This window comes from Sylvia atricapilla, chromosome 6, assembly GCF_009819655.1.
Source record: "Sylvia atricapilla isolate bSylAtr1 chromosome 6, bSylAtr1.pri, whole genome shotgun sequence".
Taxonomy (NCBI): Eukaryota; Metazoa; Chordata; class Aves; order Passeriformes; family Sylviidae; genus Sylvia; species Sylvia atricapilla.
In genome coordinates this window covers 9,200,475-9,216,792 of record NC_089145.1, presented here as the reverse complement: position 1 = coordinate 9,216,792, position 16,318 = coordinate 9,200,475, and the positions used below count along the sequence as shown (strand labels likewise).

At 56.6% G+C, this 16,318-nt stretch overlaps 2 protein-coding genes across 3 annotated transcripts in view; both read left to right on the top strand.

Moving 5' to 3' along the window:
- PTDSS2 (phosphatidylserine synthase 2) overlaps window positions 1-2,816 on the top strand; it is a 30,004-nt gene extending 27,188 nt beyond the window's left edge. For both annotated transcript variants that reach the window (XM_066320599.1, XM_066320600.1), the window contains exons 11-12: window positions 957-1,142; window positions 1,924-2,816. In XM_066320599.1, the coding sequence (XP_066176696.1) occupies window positions 957-1,142; window positions 1,924-2,068 (331 nt within the window). In that variant the 3' untranslated portion in view covers window positions 2,069-2,816. The remainder of the gene's footprint in view (window positions 1-956; window positions 1,143-1,923) is intronic.
- Window positions 2,817-5,833: 3,017 nt separating this feature from the next.
- Window positions 5,834-15,980, top strand: SYT12 (synaptotagmin 12). The gene is made up of 8 exons (XM_066320602.1): window positions 5,834-6,006; window positions 8,501-8,565; window positions 9,853-10,046; window positions 10,362-10,754; window positions 13,044-13,259; window positions 13,346-13,466; window positions 13,613-13,746; window positions 14,538-15,980. The coding sequence occupies exons 2-8, from the start codon at window positions 8,529-8,531 to the stop codon at window positions 14,709-14,711; spliced, it is 1,269 nt and encodes a 422-aa protein (XP_066176699.1). The 5' UTR covers window positions 5,834-6,006; window positions 8,501-8,528; the 3' UTR covers window positions 14,712-15,980.
- Window positions 15,981-16,318: the final 338 nt, after the last annotated feature.

Sequence of the window (16,318 nt, the reverse complement as noted above, 5' to 3'; positions counted from 1 at the left end):
TGCCTCCATGTTCACAAGAACTGGATGTGTGAAATGTACCTGACCAGGAGTGTCTTGATGCATTTGTAGCATCTGACCTTGTCACACATTCCTCCTGACTGGAGTCTTCCTGTCACCTCCAAGGAGTCTGCATCAAGGCCGTGAATTTTTATCTCCTTCATCACAAGAAAAATCTTTGCATCTTCCCTGAATATTAGGGCAGGAAACCAGCTCTCTTCTTTGGCAGCCTTAGGGGCTGCCCAGCTCTTGTGTTGGGGTTATCTTTGATTCTGTTGTCAGAGAAAGGATGGCAGAGGAGGAAGCAGCCCAGCAGAGCAAAAAGTGCCCTCATCATCCCAGCAACTGGAATTCCCTGTGAGAGATCTGCTGCTTCCTTTCATCTCTCTGCCTGTGGGTTAGGGCTGGTCTCTGCCCATTTAATCTGTCACCACCTGGAGCAGTTTCTGCAGCCCTTTCATCTGAGCTGATCCAGGCAGGATACCTTTTAAGAAGGAATGCACTCATCCCCTCTGCATCAGCAGTCACCTACGCTTGATTTATTCCATTTTTTTTGCAGTGTGTTTGGATGGTTTGGTATAGCTTGACCTACACGTTGGTGTAAAATATGGCTCTGGGACTCATGTGTGAGAAGCTCCTGTTTGGAACCATACCCTGGACATCAGCTGGTCTCAGGCTGCTCAGAGAATCGTTTCATGTGGATTTACCTGGGAATGGGGACACTCCCCTGCTTTGTGTGGTGATGAAGTTTAACTTTCCTCGTCTCTGAGAGGAAACTGGAGTAACACCAATGTGGAAGTGTCATCCTGCAGAGCTTTAGTGCATGTGTGATCTGAACTAGACTTGTAGGGCTGTGCAAAGCTGAACAAAATCACTGCCCCAGCTGTCTTTTTGTGCAGATTTCTCCACATCCCTAATTTTACAGCAATGAAAAGTTTTTGTCTGTGTTTCTCCTGCAGGAAGTTCCACAAGAAGCTGGGCCAGCAGGCCTGGCTGGTTGCTGCTATTACTGCCACGGAGTTCCTGATCGTTGTCAAGTACGATCCCTACACGCTCACCCTCTCCCTGCCCTTCTACATCACCCAGTGCTGGATCCTGGGGATTATCCTGGTGCTCACCTGGACAGCCTGGCGCTTCTTCATTCGGTGAGTGAGGCTGCATTTGGGGCTGGCCAGGGTTTTAGGAGGATTTGTTCAACCCCCATCCTCAAATGTGCTCCCTGGGAGTGCCTGGGCAGGGAGCACAGCTATTCTGGGTGGGTGCAAGTTCTGAAATATACAGGGAATTCTCTGGGCCTGATCCTGAAAGTTTCCTGTCTGGATCATGGAAAGCAGCTGCACAGGGCCTAAGGAATTAGCAGCCTTCCAGTATTGGAAGGGACCCACAAGGAAGCTGCGGAGAGGGACTCTGCATCTCAGGGACTGGAGGGACAGGTCAAGGAGGAATGGCTTTGCACTGACAGAGAGCAGGGTTAGATGTGGTATGGGGAGAAATGAGGGTGGGGAGGCCCTGGCACAGGTTGCCCAGAGAAGCTGTGGCTGCCCCATCCCTGGAAGTGTCCAAGGCCAGGTTGGATGGAGTAGCTTGGCATAGTGGAAGGCGTCCCTGCCCATGGCAGGGGGTGGAATGGGATGGGCTTTAGGATCCCTTTCAACCCAGACCATTCCACGATTGTCTGAAGTGCAGCGCTGTGTGGAGGGGTCAGCAGGGGCTGCTCCTGCAGGATTGGCTGTCGTGCTCTGGCAGAGGAGGGAAGAGCCAGGCCACCAGCCAGAACACAAACTGCCAGTCAATCAGTGCCATCAGCAATTGTAGAAATGCCCAGCCAGAGGCTCCAGTGAGTCGTGATCCCCAGGAAGCTCCGTGCAGAGAGGTTCCCTTGCCGTTCTTCCTGCAGGCAGGAATGGTGTGCTGTGTGTGTTGCAGGGACATCACCCTGCGGTACAAGGAGATCCGGCGGCAGAAGCAGGAGCACAGGCACGAGAAGGACAAGTGCCTGAGCAACGGGGATGGACACTCAGCCCTGCTGGATGAGCCCAATGGGAACAAACTCCGGGAGAGGAAGCTCTGAGCGCGGACACGCGGCTGACAGGAACTTGTGGTGCCCGAGTGGGCCTGGTGCACAGTCCCACCCTTATCCTACCTAACTCCTAATTGTCATTGTTAGCGTTCCAGCGTGTGGGAATCCTCTCGTGGAGGATGGCACTGACACAGCCCCCCTCTCCCCTCGTGTCACCGGGGGAGGAAGTCTGTGTGGAGGGAGGTCAGTGCTGACCCCACACACAGGGCGGGGCCTTCACCGGCTGCTGTGTGTCTTCCTCGGAACCAGGTGTGGAGACAGGGGGCTCAGAGCACGGCACACAGGGATTTGCTGCTCCATTCCCAGGGAACTGAGAGCTCCGTGGGGCGTTTGGGCATTAGGAACACTTGTTTTGGAGTGTACAGAGACCAGGCACGAGAAATGAATTCTGTTCTGCTGGAACTACCTGGAGCTGTGGAGGAGGATTGGGTGAAGTGTTCAGCGAGGTGACCGCGGGTACATGGGGACATATGGCCAAGCTGCATTCCTTGCACAGGATGTACCACACTACACTGCTGTTCCTGCCCTTCTGCAGGGCATCCCGCTGACTTCAACGTCCTGGAGCGGCCTGTGGCACGTGGGTGGTGTGTCCCAGCTCTGGGGAGACAGACAACTTCTCCTTAGCTCTTACTTTTAATTTCTCTTTTAGTCTCGGTCATCTCTTAAATGTAAGGGAAGGTGAAGTGAGAAAGGTCAACCTGCCTTCGCTCTGCGGAGTAAAATGTGTCACAAGCAGAAACTGGGAGTGTCCCATCTGTCTGGAGTTCTTTGCTTTATCCTCAGCTGGGTTTGTGTCCTCACCACAGGGGCTTTGCTCTGGGGTCTGACAGGGCTGTGCAACCCTTTGTCACTGCCCTGTTCCTTCCAGGATAGCTCCAGAGTGAGGGGTTTCTGGGAAAGCTGGTGCCTGCAGTTTCACTGTCCCTCATCCCTGTCCCCACTGCCAGCAGCAGGCCCAGGCCAGGCACGTCTCTGGCACAGCACAGCCAGGGAGCATCCTGAGCCCGGCAGTGTTGCTGCTGGTGACTCAGCATCCTGGAAAGGGAATTGGAAGCCTGGGCTGCTTTGTTTCCCCAGGTCATTACTCCAAAATGTGAGAGCTCCACTAACACACGTGGATTCTGTACCCTCTGCTCCGAGCCCTTGCGTCACTGTGCCGGGCACTGACGTCACCCTGTCGCTGCTTAATCCAATCTACCTGTTTTTTAGGGAAGCCTTTATCCAGAAGAAAATTACATAAACACCACAGTACAATCTGAAGAGTGCAACCCCAATTTTTTGAAGTGGCAGGAGCTTGCAGAGCTGCTGCCCAGCACACCATCTGGTTTTTAATCTGGTTTGGTCTTGTATGGGAATGACAGCCAACATTCCCAGCTTCAGTGTCTCAAGTATTTTCCACTTATAAAAAGTGGGCAGTCTGGAAGCCGGGAATCCTCAGCTGAGGAGGTGACCTGGGGGGACTTGTCACTGCACTCCCTTCCACCAAAGGGCCACTTACCTGCAGTGGCAGCACCTGTTGAGGAGTATTCAGAAAGATTGGGAACTTTGACCTCATGAACGACTGTGTGCATCCAAGGGATCCCAGGGATAGTCTGGATCCTGTCCATGTGGTTCTGTGTGCTCCTTTGTCCTTTGGGACAATGAGTGTCTGTGGGTCCTCTCTTGACACCTCCCACACGGAGCCAGGGGGCTGAGGGGGGCTTGGGTTGTGTCCCCTCCAGCACACAGGATGGGTGGATGGATGCTGGGCCTTGAGGTAAGGAATCTGTCCAGGTTTCCAGAGGAAAAGGTGGGCTCTGGTCGTTGCAAACTTGCCTAGATTTAGGAATCCTTTTGTGATCATCTCAGAGTGGTGCTCAAAGCAGCCTTATAGGGAGGAGGTGGAAGGAAGCCAGGAGTCCTCATGGGAATAACATTTAGTGTGGCCTAAAATGGGACCCTCCCTGTGGAGAGGGCAGAGGTGGCCAGCTCCTGCTTCCACACACAGGAGTGTCCAGCACACCTGGAACAGGTCTCCCCACTGTGGTCACACTGATTTCAGGGAGAGCTTGGCCAAAGGTAAGTGTTGGCTTTAAAAAGGAGGGGGTTTTAATGGGTGAGTTGGTGTCTGTGTGAGGCTGGATGAATCCAGGTGCCCAGCTTGGAGATGTCCAAACCTCAGCCTGATCCAATCCCATCTGGAACAGCTCTGGGAATTGGAGCCTGGAGTGGTGAGCCCTGAGGACGGTGCTGGGTCCAGAGCTGTCCTGTAGACACATCCTGCCACATCTCTGGGAGTGCAGAGGAGCTTTGGGAAGTGGGGAAGGACCACAGCCTGCTTTTTTCCAGCTGTACCCAGAGGAAGAGCCAGGAAGCCTCATGGAGAGGAGCCTTGGCTGCAGGAGCAGGCAACTCTCCTACTCAGGCAGCATTTTTGGTACAGTCGAAACTTGCTGTTTTCTCCCTGAAGATTAACTTCCTACCAGGAAGATCATGGGAGCATCTCCCAGTGCTGCCCTCCCTGGATCTTGCCAGAACAGGGAGCCTGCAGCCAGCCTTGAGCTGTCCGTGTGACTGGATGTGGGTGTTCCTAGGAATTACAGGTCCTTCAGAATGTGAGGCTGCTCCTTGGCCTCTGACCTGACCTTTTCTCAGGTTGTGTGGGTATTTATTCCCCACAAAATAGCAATTCTTCCACTTTCTTCAAGCAAAGTGTTTCACTGCTGTCTGAAATTTTTCCTTGCTGCTCTGGAAGTCTGACATTAAGGTGAGGTGGCTGAAGCCATGGATATGAAAGCCAGGAAAGGGAAGATCCCATAGGAGGGTGTGAAGGCACAGTCTTTCCAATGGTCATGGTGTGGTGGGCATGGACCCAAACTGGCTGTGGGGCTTTTGGGGCCAGTTCCCAAAAGGTTCCACTTTCTGCTGCAGAGGGAGAAGGACTGATGGTTTTTCTTAGGAGCATCCAAAGCCAAGATCTTGCTGGACAGCCCCAGGTGTCCCCAGGGCCAGGAGGGACACACAGCTGGAAGCTGTTCGGGATGAGAGAACTCAAGGATTCGGCTTTGGGGTGGTGATCCAGAGGCCCCAAGGTGCTCTGCACCCTTTGAGGGACAAGGGGAGGGGACATGGGACCCTGTGGAGAGAAACACTCCTCAGGGTCTATGGGGAGGAGCAGCTGGAGATGCAGAGATGCAGTGTAATGGACCAAGGAGTCCCTGGAAGGTGGGTTTGGGAAAGCCTGGTATGGCAAAGCACACAGCAGAGGGTGCCTAGTGTGGAATGAGGGATCTGGCATTGTCCCTCCTCACTCCTGGCTGGCATTTGAGGTGCATTTACAGGGGGTTTGGGGTGAATTTTGTTGTGTTGTTTTTTTTTTTTTTTTAATGACAACTTCCTCAGGAAAGCTGGGAGCCTGACAGGCAAACCGGAGTGAGAGACAGACCCCTGGGGTGCCCAGGCTCTGCCGGGGGTTTCGGGCTGGGTTGAGCCAAGCCCCGGGGAGGGTCTGGCGAGCGCAGAGACCGCCCAGCTCATGGCACGGATGAGCGGCGGCTCCGCCCCGGGCTGGGCTGGGCGAGGGAGCGGAGCCGCTCCCGGTCCCGCACCGCCGGGAAGCATCCCGGCTTTGGGGAGGGACATCCCGGATCCCGGCGCTGGGCTCTGGAGCCGCAGGGACCGGACCCCACGGGCATCGGCGGGGGGCTCTGCCCGGTCCCCGCGGCCGGGAAACATCCCGCGGGTTGGAGAGACCCGTGGATCCCGGGGCTGAGCTCGGGGACCCCCGGCGGCGCGGGGGGCTCTGGCCGGTCCCCACCGCCGGCCGGGCGGGCCCCGGGGGTCGCAGGGTCCCTCCTCCCCCGTGCGAGCGGACACAGCTCGGCGGATGCCGGGGCCGCCCGGGGGTCCCCGCGCTCCCCCCGGATCCCCGAGGATTTGTACCTATCCAGGTAAAGCGCTGGGGGCACCGCTTTGGGGGGGATGTGTTCCCTGTGGGGAGCTGGGGAGGGCGAAGGGTGAGAGGAGAGCCCAAATCCTTCTGTCTTGGCAAGTTTGGGATGCGTCTTTATTCGTGCCGGGAGCAAACTCCATCCCGCTTCTGTGCCCTGCGGATGGAGGGCAGGCAGCCCTGGAGAGGGGTGGAAGGGGCTGGCAGAGCAGCGCTGCAGGACCGGCACCACCGCTGAGCTGAGGTTAGCCCGGGCTCAGCACACCGGCCACGGGTGTCTGGGGCAGGACAGGGAGGCAGGATGAGCAGGGAGATGGCTGGAACCTGGATCGGGACGTTTGTGGACTGCAGCGTGCTCGTGGGGCTCATAGCCAGGTTGGTCCGGGTGCTTTGGCACCAGCAATTGGGGTTGCTGTGCCTGTGGCCTTGGCAGCAGCGAGGTGACAACCCCATGAAGGCTGAGGGACCCCATTTTCCACGGGGGACAGGTGGCTTTGATGCTGTTTTATTGTCCCTCCAAGCAGGAAAAGGGACCTGAGCTCTGCAGCAGCTCCCAAGGAAAATAAAGCTGCCCTGGCACTGGGGTGTTGGGATGGATGGAGAGGGCTCTGCACCCCTTTCTGGGTCTCTGCACCCCAAACCAGGGCTCTGCAACCTGATCTTGAGGTCTGTGGGTGAAAAATCCATCAATCCCTGTGCTACCAGCAGTGGGAGAGCAGTGCCTCTTCCCTTCCCCATGCCTCAGGCTTGATTTCTCAGGGATTTGAGCGGCAGGTCAGGGGGATGTCAGGGCAGCTCGGTGCAGTGCTCCAGGGAAGAGCTTAGTTAACAAAAAAAAAGCGCTATAAATCCTTCCCTGAGCACCTCCACCCCCATTTCCTCGCTCAGGAGAGATTGATGCTGTTTTCCTAATAGGAAAATACTCTAGGTTTCATCCTAGTGCTGAGCACTGCAGTCTCTTGCCAGGTGATGCCTTAGAAATCTACTTAACTTGCTGCTTACAGCTCATTAGAGAGGGAGGTTTTGGGGAGGGAAGCTCTGAAAGGAAAGAAGAATTAGAAATTCCTTCTAGTTTCCAGAAGAAATTAGGAAGAGATGGAGGGGGTTTAAAGGGGTCTTTGTCCCTCCTGCAGGGAAAGTCAGTCCTGAAAACGTTGCTATTTTCATATTTAAAATAATTGGGAAGCAGAGAGAGGAACAGAGTGCCTTGCTTGAGCATGGGGGCTTTTCAGGGTGTAAAAAGAGGCAGTTTAGGGTAAATCTCCATCACATTGCTCTGTTGTCACTTTTCAGCACTAAACAGCAAAGTGGGCCTTGAGCTGAGCTCAGCCCATAACCTGAGCTCAGCATGTTCTCAGCCACTGTTTTATCCATTGCACGGGGAGATCCGTGCCAGAGGGAGGAGGGTGGGGAGGATCTCCCATCCCAGCATTGCTGTCACTTTGGGTTACGTTTAGGACTTACCTTCCTCCTGTTATCCCAAGGATGGGCTGTGTGCCCCTGCAGACAGCACAGCTGATACTCCATTCCTTGAAATTCCCACTTTTGCCTGTTAAAATCCAAGCCTGGATGGTTTTGGGGGCATTTGATCACCTGGCCAGTGGCTGAGACTGTGAACACCCAAGGGGAGCTGGAAGGTGGGGCCCAAATATTGCAGAACCATCTGTCTGAGACCAATCCAGCTGCATCCAAATCCATGAGCGGGCTTTGGGAATTCTGGAGAAGGGCTGGGGGGATCTGAGGGAGGGTTTAGGTGCAGTGCTGAGATTGTGTCCCCATGGGGTTCTGTGGGATCCCACCAACTCTCCATGGTCTGTGATTCCCCAGCACGGATGCCAGGAAACAGGGGGTGCTGGTCAGTTCACCTTGGATTTGCTCATTGGGTGTTTTGGGGGAGCCCAAGCCCCCCTTTTCAGGAGTAGCTGGCTTGGATAAACCACCCTCAGCATCCACAGTGCATGTGCTAGGATCTGCCTGGGAGAGCAGCTTCCTTGTGACTTGACTGGGAAAAACCCTTTATGGGGGGGAAGGCGAAGGAGCTTTCCCACTGCAGGAACTGATTCCTGGGAACAACATCCCCTAAAGCCCGTAGTGACCCCAAAATGGGGGAATGGGACTGCCCCCCTCAGCTGGGGCCAGGTCTCATGAGAGGCTGGGAAACTGCGGGAGGCAAAGGAAGATTTCAGCTGGAAAAGCAGCCAAGGGCCTTGAGGGCTCCTGGAGGGGGGATGTCTACACAGAGAGAGGTTGGGAATATCGCCTGTTCAAAGGCTCCCGAGGTAAATCGAGCGGCTCTGCCCCTTCCCGAGGGTTCCTGTCCCTCCTTCAGCGCCTGCCGGTGGCTGAGAGGCTTCAGCGCGTTTGCCTGGAAGAGGAGCCAAGGCCGGGAGCGATGGAGGGGGAGCAGTGATGGAGCATCCCTGCTGGAAAACCACAAGGCATTCAATTTTTGAGTTCTTCCCCTTCATCCTAACGCTGTGTCTTGCGCATTCCAGGCTGTCCCGCTCGCAGGGAGCGTTTGCCATGGACACTGGGCACGTAAGCAGATCGCGTTTCAGTGGTGAGTCCTCCCCAGGGAGCCCGGGAAGGGTTTGGGGCAGAGCTGCTGGCACTCACACTGAGGTTTTCTCGGGGAAGGATTGGCTGGTCTTCGCTGCTTTCCATGGGGAGAACCCTCTGCTCTATGTGCCCGCTGGGTTTTGTTTCCTAAAACAAGGATAAAACCCTTAAAACATTTAGTTGTCCAATACGAGCGCTCAGCCCTCAGAAACGGGCAGGAATGAGGGGGAAGCACGTTCCAGTTCAGCTGGGATTTGCACTTGGAGTTCCTCAGAGGTAGGAGCCAGTAAAAGATTATTCTGCTGGTTTTATTCTCGCTCCCAATTCTGCCCCTCCACAGGGGGAGCAGGAGCCTGGGAGCTCTGGCACGGGAAACCTCCTACTGCTTCTTCCCACAGCATCCGTAGCCGGGAAGCAGAGATAAAGCAGAGCAGAGCCCTTCAGGGGTTTGGGCCAGGGTAGATGGAGCAGAACCCGGGTCCCATCCCAATGTTTAACCTCGCAGATCCCTGTGGGCTGCTCCCGGGATCCAAAGTAGGGGCTTTGGATGCGAATACTCAGTTCCTTCTGCTGTTCCCGCTGGAGGAGGGCTGGGGGGAGCAGCAGGTTGTCCCTGCGCTCGGATGCGATGTGGGAGTTCAGCCTGGCTTTGGGCTTTTTCCGGCTCCGAAGGAGGGAGCGCTGCGGCGTGAGGATGCCGGAGGACTCCCCGGCAGCGCTCCGGGAGGAGAAATCCTCTCTTTCCCCCTTTTCTCGTGCTGCACGGGGCGGCTGGTGCCGGAGTGATGGAGGCTGGTGCAATGCAGCAGGAGCCGCTCGCAGCCGAGCCCGGCGCTCCCTCCCCGCTCGCTCCGGCGGCACCCGCGGGGCTCCGCCTGGTTCCAACAGCTTCTCCTTTGGTTTTTCCCTTGTCCCGGCTTTTCCTGGCATCCCCAAGCAGTAGCTGGGCCGAGGGCGATGCAGATGTGCGCCGGGCACATCTGTCAGTGGGACAGAGCCGCAGCTGGCGAAGGCACCCCCGGCACCTCGGAGTGACACAGCCGCTCGCTGGGAAGCGGGGGCTGGGACACAGGAGAACTTCATCTCCCGGGAAAGCCAAGCCAGGGCTGTCATTTTTCTGCTGGCAGAGCTTCTGCCTGACCCGTTTGCAGCCACCCGGGTGGGAGCTGCGGTTTGTGCCCTCCTCGGCCCATCCCATCCGCGGGGCTGGGAGCCGAGTTCCCGGCGTGGAAGCAGCCGAGGCCGAAAGCTCCTTGCCGGGATCGTGACCGGCTCATGTCCCCCGCAGTGGCCTCCAGCCCGCCGCGGTGGGAGATCGGGCTCTACGCCGCCGGCGCCTTGGCGCTGCTGGGAATCGCAGCCATCAACCTGTGGAAGCTCTGGCGCTCCGGGAGCTACCCGGCCCCTTCCCCCTTCCCCAACTATGACTACCGGTACCTGGAGCAGAAGTACGGAGCGGCGTGCCCGGACATCAGGAACAAGGTAAGGGGGGAAGGAAGCTGCGCTCGTCTCCTTCCCTTTGCAGTACGCGGGATGCTGGAGGGGTGGGAATATCTCCTGGATCCCCTCGCGTGGGGGGAACAGCCACAGGCAGCAACCTGGTGCTGCTGGAGCTTTTCGGGGGGGATCGCTGGAGCTGGGAGCTGCGGGAAGCTCCGGGCTCGCTGCCGCGGCAGCTTGAGGCCAGGCAGGGGCCGGGATGCATCCAAGGAGGAGCCGGAGAAGCCCAGCTGTCCGGCTCCGCACGGAGGGATGGGATGGGATGGATGGCAGCGCCTGCTTTCCTTCCCCTGGCAGCGAGGGCTGGCCCCGGGCTCGCAGCGGGCGCCAGGTCGGAGCTCTTCGTCCCGCAAGAGCAGCCTGAGGGCAGAGGACACCTTGGAGAGCATCCAGGAGCTGGGCAGCCTGGAGCTGATGGGCAGAGACCTGGGCCTGGCCCACTACGGCCCCCTGCGGAAATCCATCTCGGCCGACTCCCTCAACTCCATCTCGTCCATCGGGAACAACTTCGGGCAAGATTTCACGGTGGGGCAGGTGGAGGTGTCCATGGAGTACGACGGGAGGGCGGCCGCCCTGCACGTCACGCTGCTGCAGGGCAAGGACCTGCTGGAGAAGGAGGACGCGCGCTTCGAGTCCTGCTTCATGCGCATCAGCCTCCTCCCGGCCGAGCAGATCGTCGGCATCTCCCGGGTGAGCCCCTCATTCCCGCCCGGACCCCACCACAGACCCCTGGGCACACGTGGGTCGCCCTGGAATTTTGGGTGGCAGCGTCCCCCTTTAAAAAAAAAAAAAAAAAAAAAAAAAGAAAGAAAAAAGGCAGCCACAAGCAGGGTTGAATCTGGGGCAAAACCTCCCTTTTAAACTGCCTCAAAAGCTGCTTTTGGAAGGCAGGAGCCTCCGTTATTTAAATCCGGATATTTGAGCAAGGAATGGGAATGTGCATCCCATTAAGGCACCTCTCAACTGGGATGGAGGTGCTGCTCCATCCACCAAACCAGCTGCTGCCTTCAAAATATTTCCACAGTGCCCTTTTGGACCGTTTTTCCATCCATTCCCCAAGGAACCCCACAGAGGGGTTTGGGAGCAGGGAGCTCCAGGCATGCCAGGATTTGGGGGATATCAACTCCCCAAAGCAGTGGTGGGTTTGAGAGCATGGAGTTCAAGGCTCGATGTGGTGGATATGGGATTTTGGGGTGGGTCTCAGCTCCCCATGACAGTGATGGGATTTGGGAGCAGAGATTGCCACAGGATTTTGAGGGGTGCCCCAGGTGGGTTTGCACCTCAGAAACACAGCAGAGGCAGGAATGTCTCCCCCTTGGCTGGGATTTGGGCTGACTTTGTCATCTCTGAGCATGGCTGGTGGCAAGTTTTCACTGACGTGAACTGTCCCTGCTGTGGAAAGGACACTGTGGCAGGTGGAGGAAGTGGCCTGGGGTGGGATTTGGGTGACAGTGGCAGTTTGGGCAGGTGCTACTGGTGTCTTGCCATGGCCCCACAGTCCATCTCCTTCCCACAGCATCCCCAATGCTTTTCGCTCCCCACAAAGGATGTGGCAGTGGAAAATCCACGTGGCAACACTGGCAGCCACAACAAGGGTTGGATCTGGGGCAAAACCTTCCTTTTTCAGTGCCTCAAAAGCTGCTTTTGGAAAGCAGGAGCCTCTGTTTTCTTCCAGCAGCTCCTTTATTGCAGAGTCAGTTTGATTGAATCAGGATATTCCAGCAAGGAGTGGGAATTTGCATCCCATTAAGGCACCTCTTCACTGGGATGGAGGTGCTGCTCCATCCACACAAACCAGCTGCTGCCTCCAAAATATTTCCACAGTGCCCTTTTAGACCATTTTTCCATCCAAATCTCTGGCTCTTTATTTATGCTCTGGAGATATTTATTATTTAGTGTCATTATTTATAATTCACCAGCACAATTTACCTCCTTGGCTGCCCCAAGGCCATGGATAAAGGCTCAGCCGCATTTTTTTCCCAGTGCTTCTGAAGGGATTTTAAATAGCAGCTCCTGTTTGGTTGAACTTGATCCAGAGTTCCCAAAATACAGCGTGGGCTGCAGACAGACAGTCTGTAAAATCTGTAGGGCTTGAAAATCTGCTCTTCACACAGAGGAACTTCAGTCCCCCGGGGACTCTGGAGGTTGGTGGTATCCAGTGGGAGTGCATGGACTAAGAAGGCAGCAATAGCAGGTGCTGCCTTTGTGGCTTTCATCCCAGAGATGGAGCAGGGTTAGGAGCAGAGTGAGACAGGAGAGAATCCTTGGGATGAACCCTCTCTTTTGGGGGCTTTGGGGGTGACACAGCCCCACAGAGAGGTCAATTCTCCACCCAGATTTGGGTGGCTTCAGGGAGCCACTTTGCTCCGTGCTATCCAAGGCTGCAGCTTCCCATCCCTTGGGGCAAACCCCTGGTTTGCCTGTGACATCTTGGATGCTGAAACAAGGCTGGAGTAGGAGAAGTCATCCCTAAATCCGTAATTCAGAGCGTTTCCACATCGCCCGTCCTTTGGAATCAGCACCCGCAGGATGAGCTGTGGGAGCTGCTGCTGCCTCTGCTGCCAGGGAATGACATGAGACAGGGACAACGTCAGCCAATTCCCACTGGGCACATTCAGGGGTCGGTTCTGCTTGGAGAAGGGCTGGGGGTTACACCCTGTATCCATAATTCTTGTTGCCTGATATGGCCAAGCTGTGGATGTGCATCCACACTCCCAGGGGGTTGGGATGTATCTGAGAGCATTGGTCCAACACTGATTCTCTAATTAAAAGAATTAACAGGCACTGGGGCAGGTCACAGCCCTGATTTTCACCCCAATGACTGAGCAGTTGCTGTGGTCAGGTTGGGAATAAATCATCCCGATTGGAAGGGGGGGACGCCCTCCCTGCACTCCTCACAATTCCCATGAAATGGGGTGGAGCAGGGATGCAGCCCCAAGGCCCATGGGTGCCAGGGCTGTCCCCCCCTTCCCACGGCAGATCCAGAGGAGCGCCTACTCCGTGGCCTTTGACGAGCGCTTCTCGGTGCCGCTGGATCCGGCGGCACTGGAGGAGAACAGCCTGCGCTTCTCCGTCTTCGGCATCGACGAGGACGAGCGCAGCGTCAGCACCGGCGTGGCCGAGCTCAAGCTCTCCGACCTGGACCTGGCCACACGCCCCTTCAACGCCTGGCTCTACCTGCAGGACACCAACAAGGTGAGCCATGAGTGCCCCGTCTCCTAGCTGGGTTTTGGGGCGTTGTTGTGTCCTGGATATTTTGTCCTGAATGTTGCGTCCCGCAGGCGGTGGACACGGTGGGGGAGATCCTGCTCTCCCTGAGTTACCTGCCCACGGCCGAGAGGCTCACTGTGGTGGTGGTCAAAGCCAAGAACCTCGTGTGGAGCAACGGGAAGGTGACTGCAGGTGAGGGGGGCTCCGTGCTGGGGTTTGTCCTCATTTATCCCATTTGCTACATGGGAGTGGCTTCCCTGCTGGGAAGGGCCACCAGAAAGGGTCCCCCTGCTTTCCCCACATCACTGTGGCTGATCCCTCTCCTGCCCTCCGAGCAGATCCTTTCGTCAAGGTGTACCTGCTGCAGGACGGGAGGAAGATCAGCAAGAAGAAGACAGCAGTGAAGAGGGGAGACACCAACCCCGTGTTCAACGAGGCCATGATCTTCTCCGTGCCCGCCATTGTGCTCCAGGTCTGGCCCAGCCTGGGGCAGCTGGGGTGGAGGGACACATCCCAGTGCTCCTCAAGCTCCCCAAACCCACTAGTGGGGAGCTCCTGGGGGTGTGGGGTTCTGGGTGGGGTTGGTCCTGGGAGCTGTGGGGGGGTTGTGGGTGTGTGGGTCTGGTTTGGGGTGGAAATGTAGGGGCTGTTGTGGGGTATATGGATGTGTGGGGCCTGTTGTGGGATATACGGATGTGTGGGGCCTGTTGTGGGATATACGGATGTGTGGGGGCCGTTGTGGGGTATCTGGATGTGTGGGGGCTGTTGTGGGGTATCTGGATGTGTGGGGGCCGTTGTGGGGTATATGGATGTGTGTGGGCTGTTGTGGGATATGTGGGTGTGTGGGGCTGTTGTAGGGTATATGGATGTGTGGGGCTGTTTGGAGAGGTGTGCATGTGTGGAAATGGCTGTTGGAGAGGGGATGTATGGGGGACTCTGGGAAGGATATGGATAGGTGGGTTGGGATATAATGGTGCACATGGTATATGGACAGGGGCAAAGATGGATTTAGGAGATGTGGGGGAAAAAGGGGGATGTGTAAGTGTGGGGGGTACACAAGGGTGGGTATAGAGGGATTTGGGGGGTTTTCCAGAACAGGGTGGGGGAGAGAGAACAGAGAGCCGTGTGTACATGGAGTATGGCAGGTTGGATGGTGATGCACGGATGTGTTGGCATCGCGGGTGCATTTCCCCGTGGAGGGGGCGCAGGGATACGTGTCTGGAGGGTGGGGTCTGTGTGTGGTGACAGCCCCGTGCCCCCCAGGAGCTGTCCCTGCGTGTGACAGTGGCCGAGAGCGGCGAGGACGGGCGCGGTGACAACACGGGCCACGTGCTCATCGGGCCGGCGGCCAGCGGGATGGGCACCACGCACTGGAACCAGATGCTGGCCACGCTCCGCAAGCCCGTCTCCATGTGGCACCCGCTCCGCAGGAATTAGGCTGGATCCTGGGGACAGCGGACCCAGAGCAGGGACTTGGTGGCACCCCACAAGGCCGAGCTGCCGGCGCTGAGGGGCTCAAAATACCGGGAGCAGGGACAGAGCGGCTCCATGGGCACGTTCCAGGTCACCCCCACATGCGTTGGACCAGACCTGCCGGAAAGGAGCCCACATGGACCAAAACCAGCAGGAACCTCCCCAAACCACGGCTCCTGAGCATTCCATGTGCTCCCAACAGCCTTGGAATCCACCGAATCCTCAAATGGGGACTCTGAGCGAGGGGAGAGGCGGGGAGATTCCTTTGGAAGGTGGTTTTTTGGGCAGGAATCGTGAGGGGGGTGATAAAAGCCAGCCTGGCGTGGGTGGTGATCCTGAGGGGATCTTTTGTACTGACTTCAGTGCGCTGTGCCAGGGTTGGAAGGTTTCCAGTGAGAATGGAAAAGGGAGCAATAACAGCAGAAAATCAATTGTTACATACAGCTTCTCCTCCCATCTGTTCCCCCCCCACAAAGTAAATCCCTGCCTGTCTCCACCGGCTGCACAGGCAGGGATTGGTTTCCAACCTCTTGGGTTTGAGGTCAGATCCATGCTGGGAATCATCCCCTAAAGGTGCAGTAGGATCAGGGACAGCTTTTCCCACTGCAGACACTTTTCCAAGCCAAACTCGCCCTCAGAGTGCTCAGGACAGCACTGCAAATTCCTGCTCCTCAACACAACTCTCGAACTGGGAATTGCTTTTTCCAGCCCTTAATCCGTGACTTATCCTATCACTCATTTGATCCAAGATTTTGGCAGAGAGAGGAATATCTTGGCCTTGTGACCCAAGGCAGGTGGGAAAGGTCCCTAATTTCATACTTTTGGGCCCAACTCCTGTTTCAGGAAGAAGGGAGAAAAAAAGCCTGTGTGGATCCTGTCTGCTGGTGGGCTCCAGCCCAAGCCAGGTTTGGGATTTTTGGGGAGCCAATTCCCACGCTGGTATGTGGAGGATGATGGAGCCCCTCGTGGCACAGACTGAAGAGCAGAGGATGCACTGGGGCCACATCCCTCCTTGCCTGGAGCCTTGGCTTTTCCCTGCCAGCAGGATGCTCCTGGGAAGCCAGGCTGGGAAATCTGGAGGTGTCTGGGGCCCTGTGCCACGAAATTTGCACCATGGGAGGAGCATGGGCTGGGATGTGGCTGCTTGGATGATCTGAGCAGGGAAAAAGGTGTGAATGAGCCATTTATCTGTTTTTCCCTGATTAAAAGTAACTCCAGGGTGAGTTATCCTCTGAGCTGGTGGCACTTTTCCCTTCCCATCTGTCCTGCCTGACCTTCCCTTTGGGACATGGCTGTGATATCCCTGTTCATCAACCCCCTCTTCTCCTGCTCTTCCCCCAGCCTGTCTCCACACATTGATGCCCAGATTCCCTTCTCCCACACTTCCTCCTCCCCACTCCTCCCTCTAGGAGCCCCCCTGTCCCATCTGCTGCCAGAGGAGCCAGTGCCACCCCTCCATGGGTGATGCACAGCACCAAGGCACGAGCCAAAGATGGAGGGGTTTCAAGAATGAGGTTTTCTGAAAGATAAGGAAGTTTTTGTGGGAGGTTGTTCACAGCCAGAACTCACAG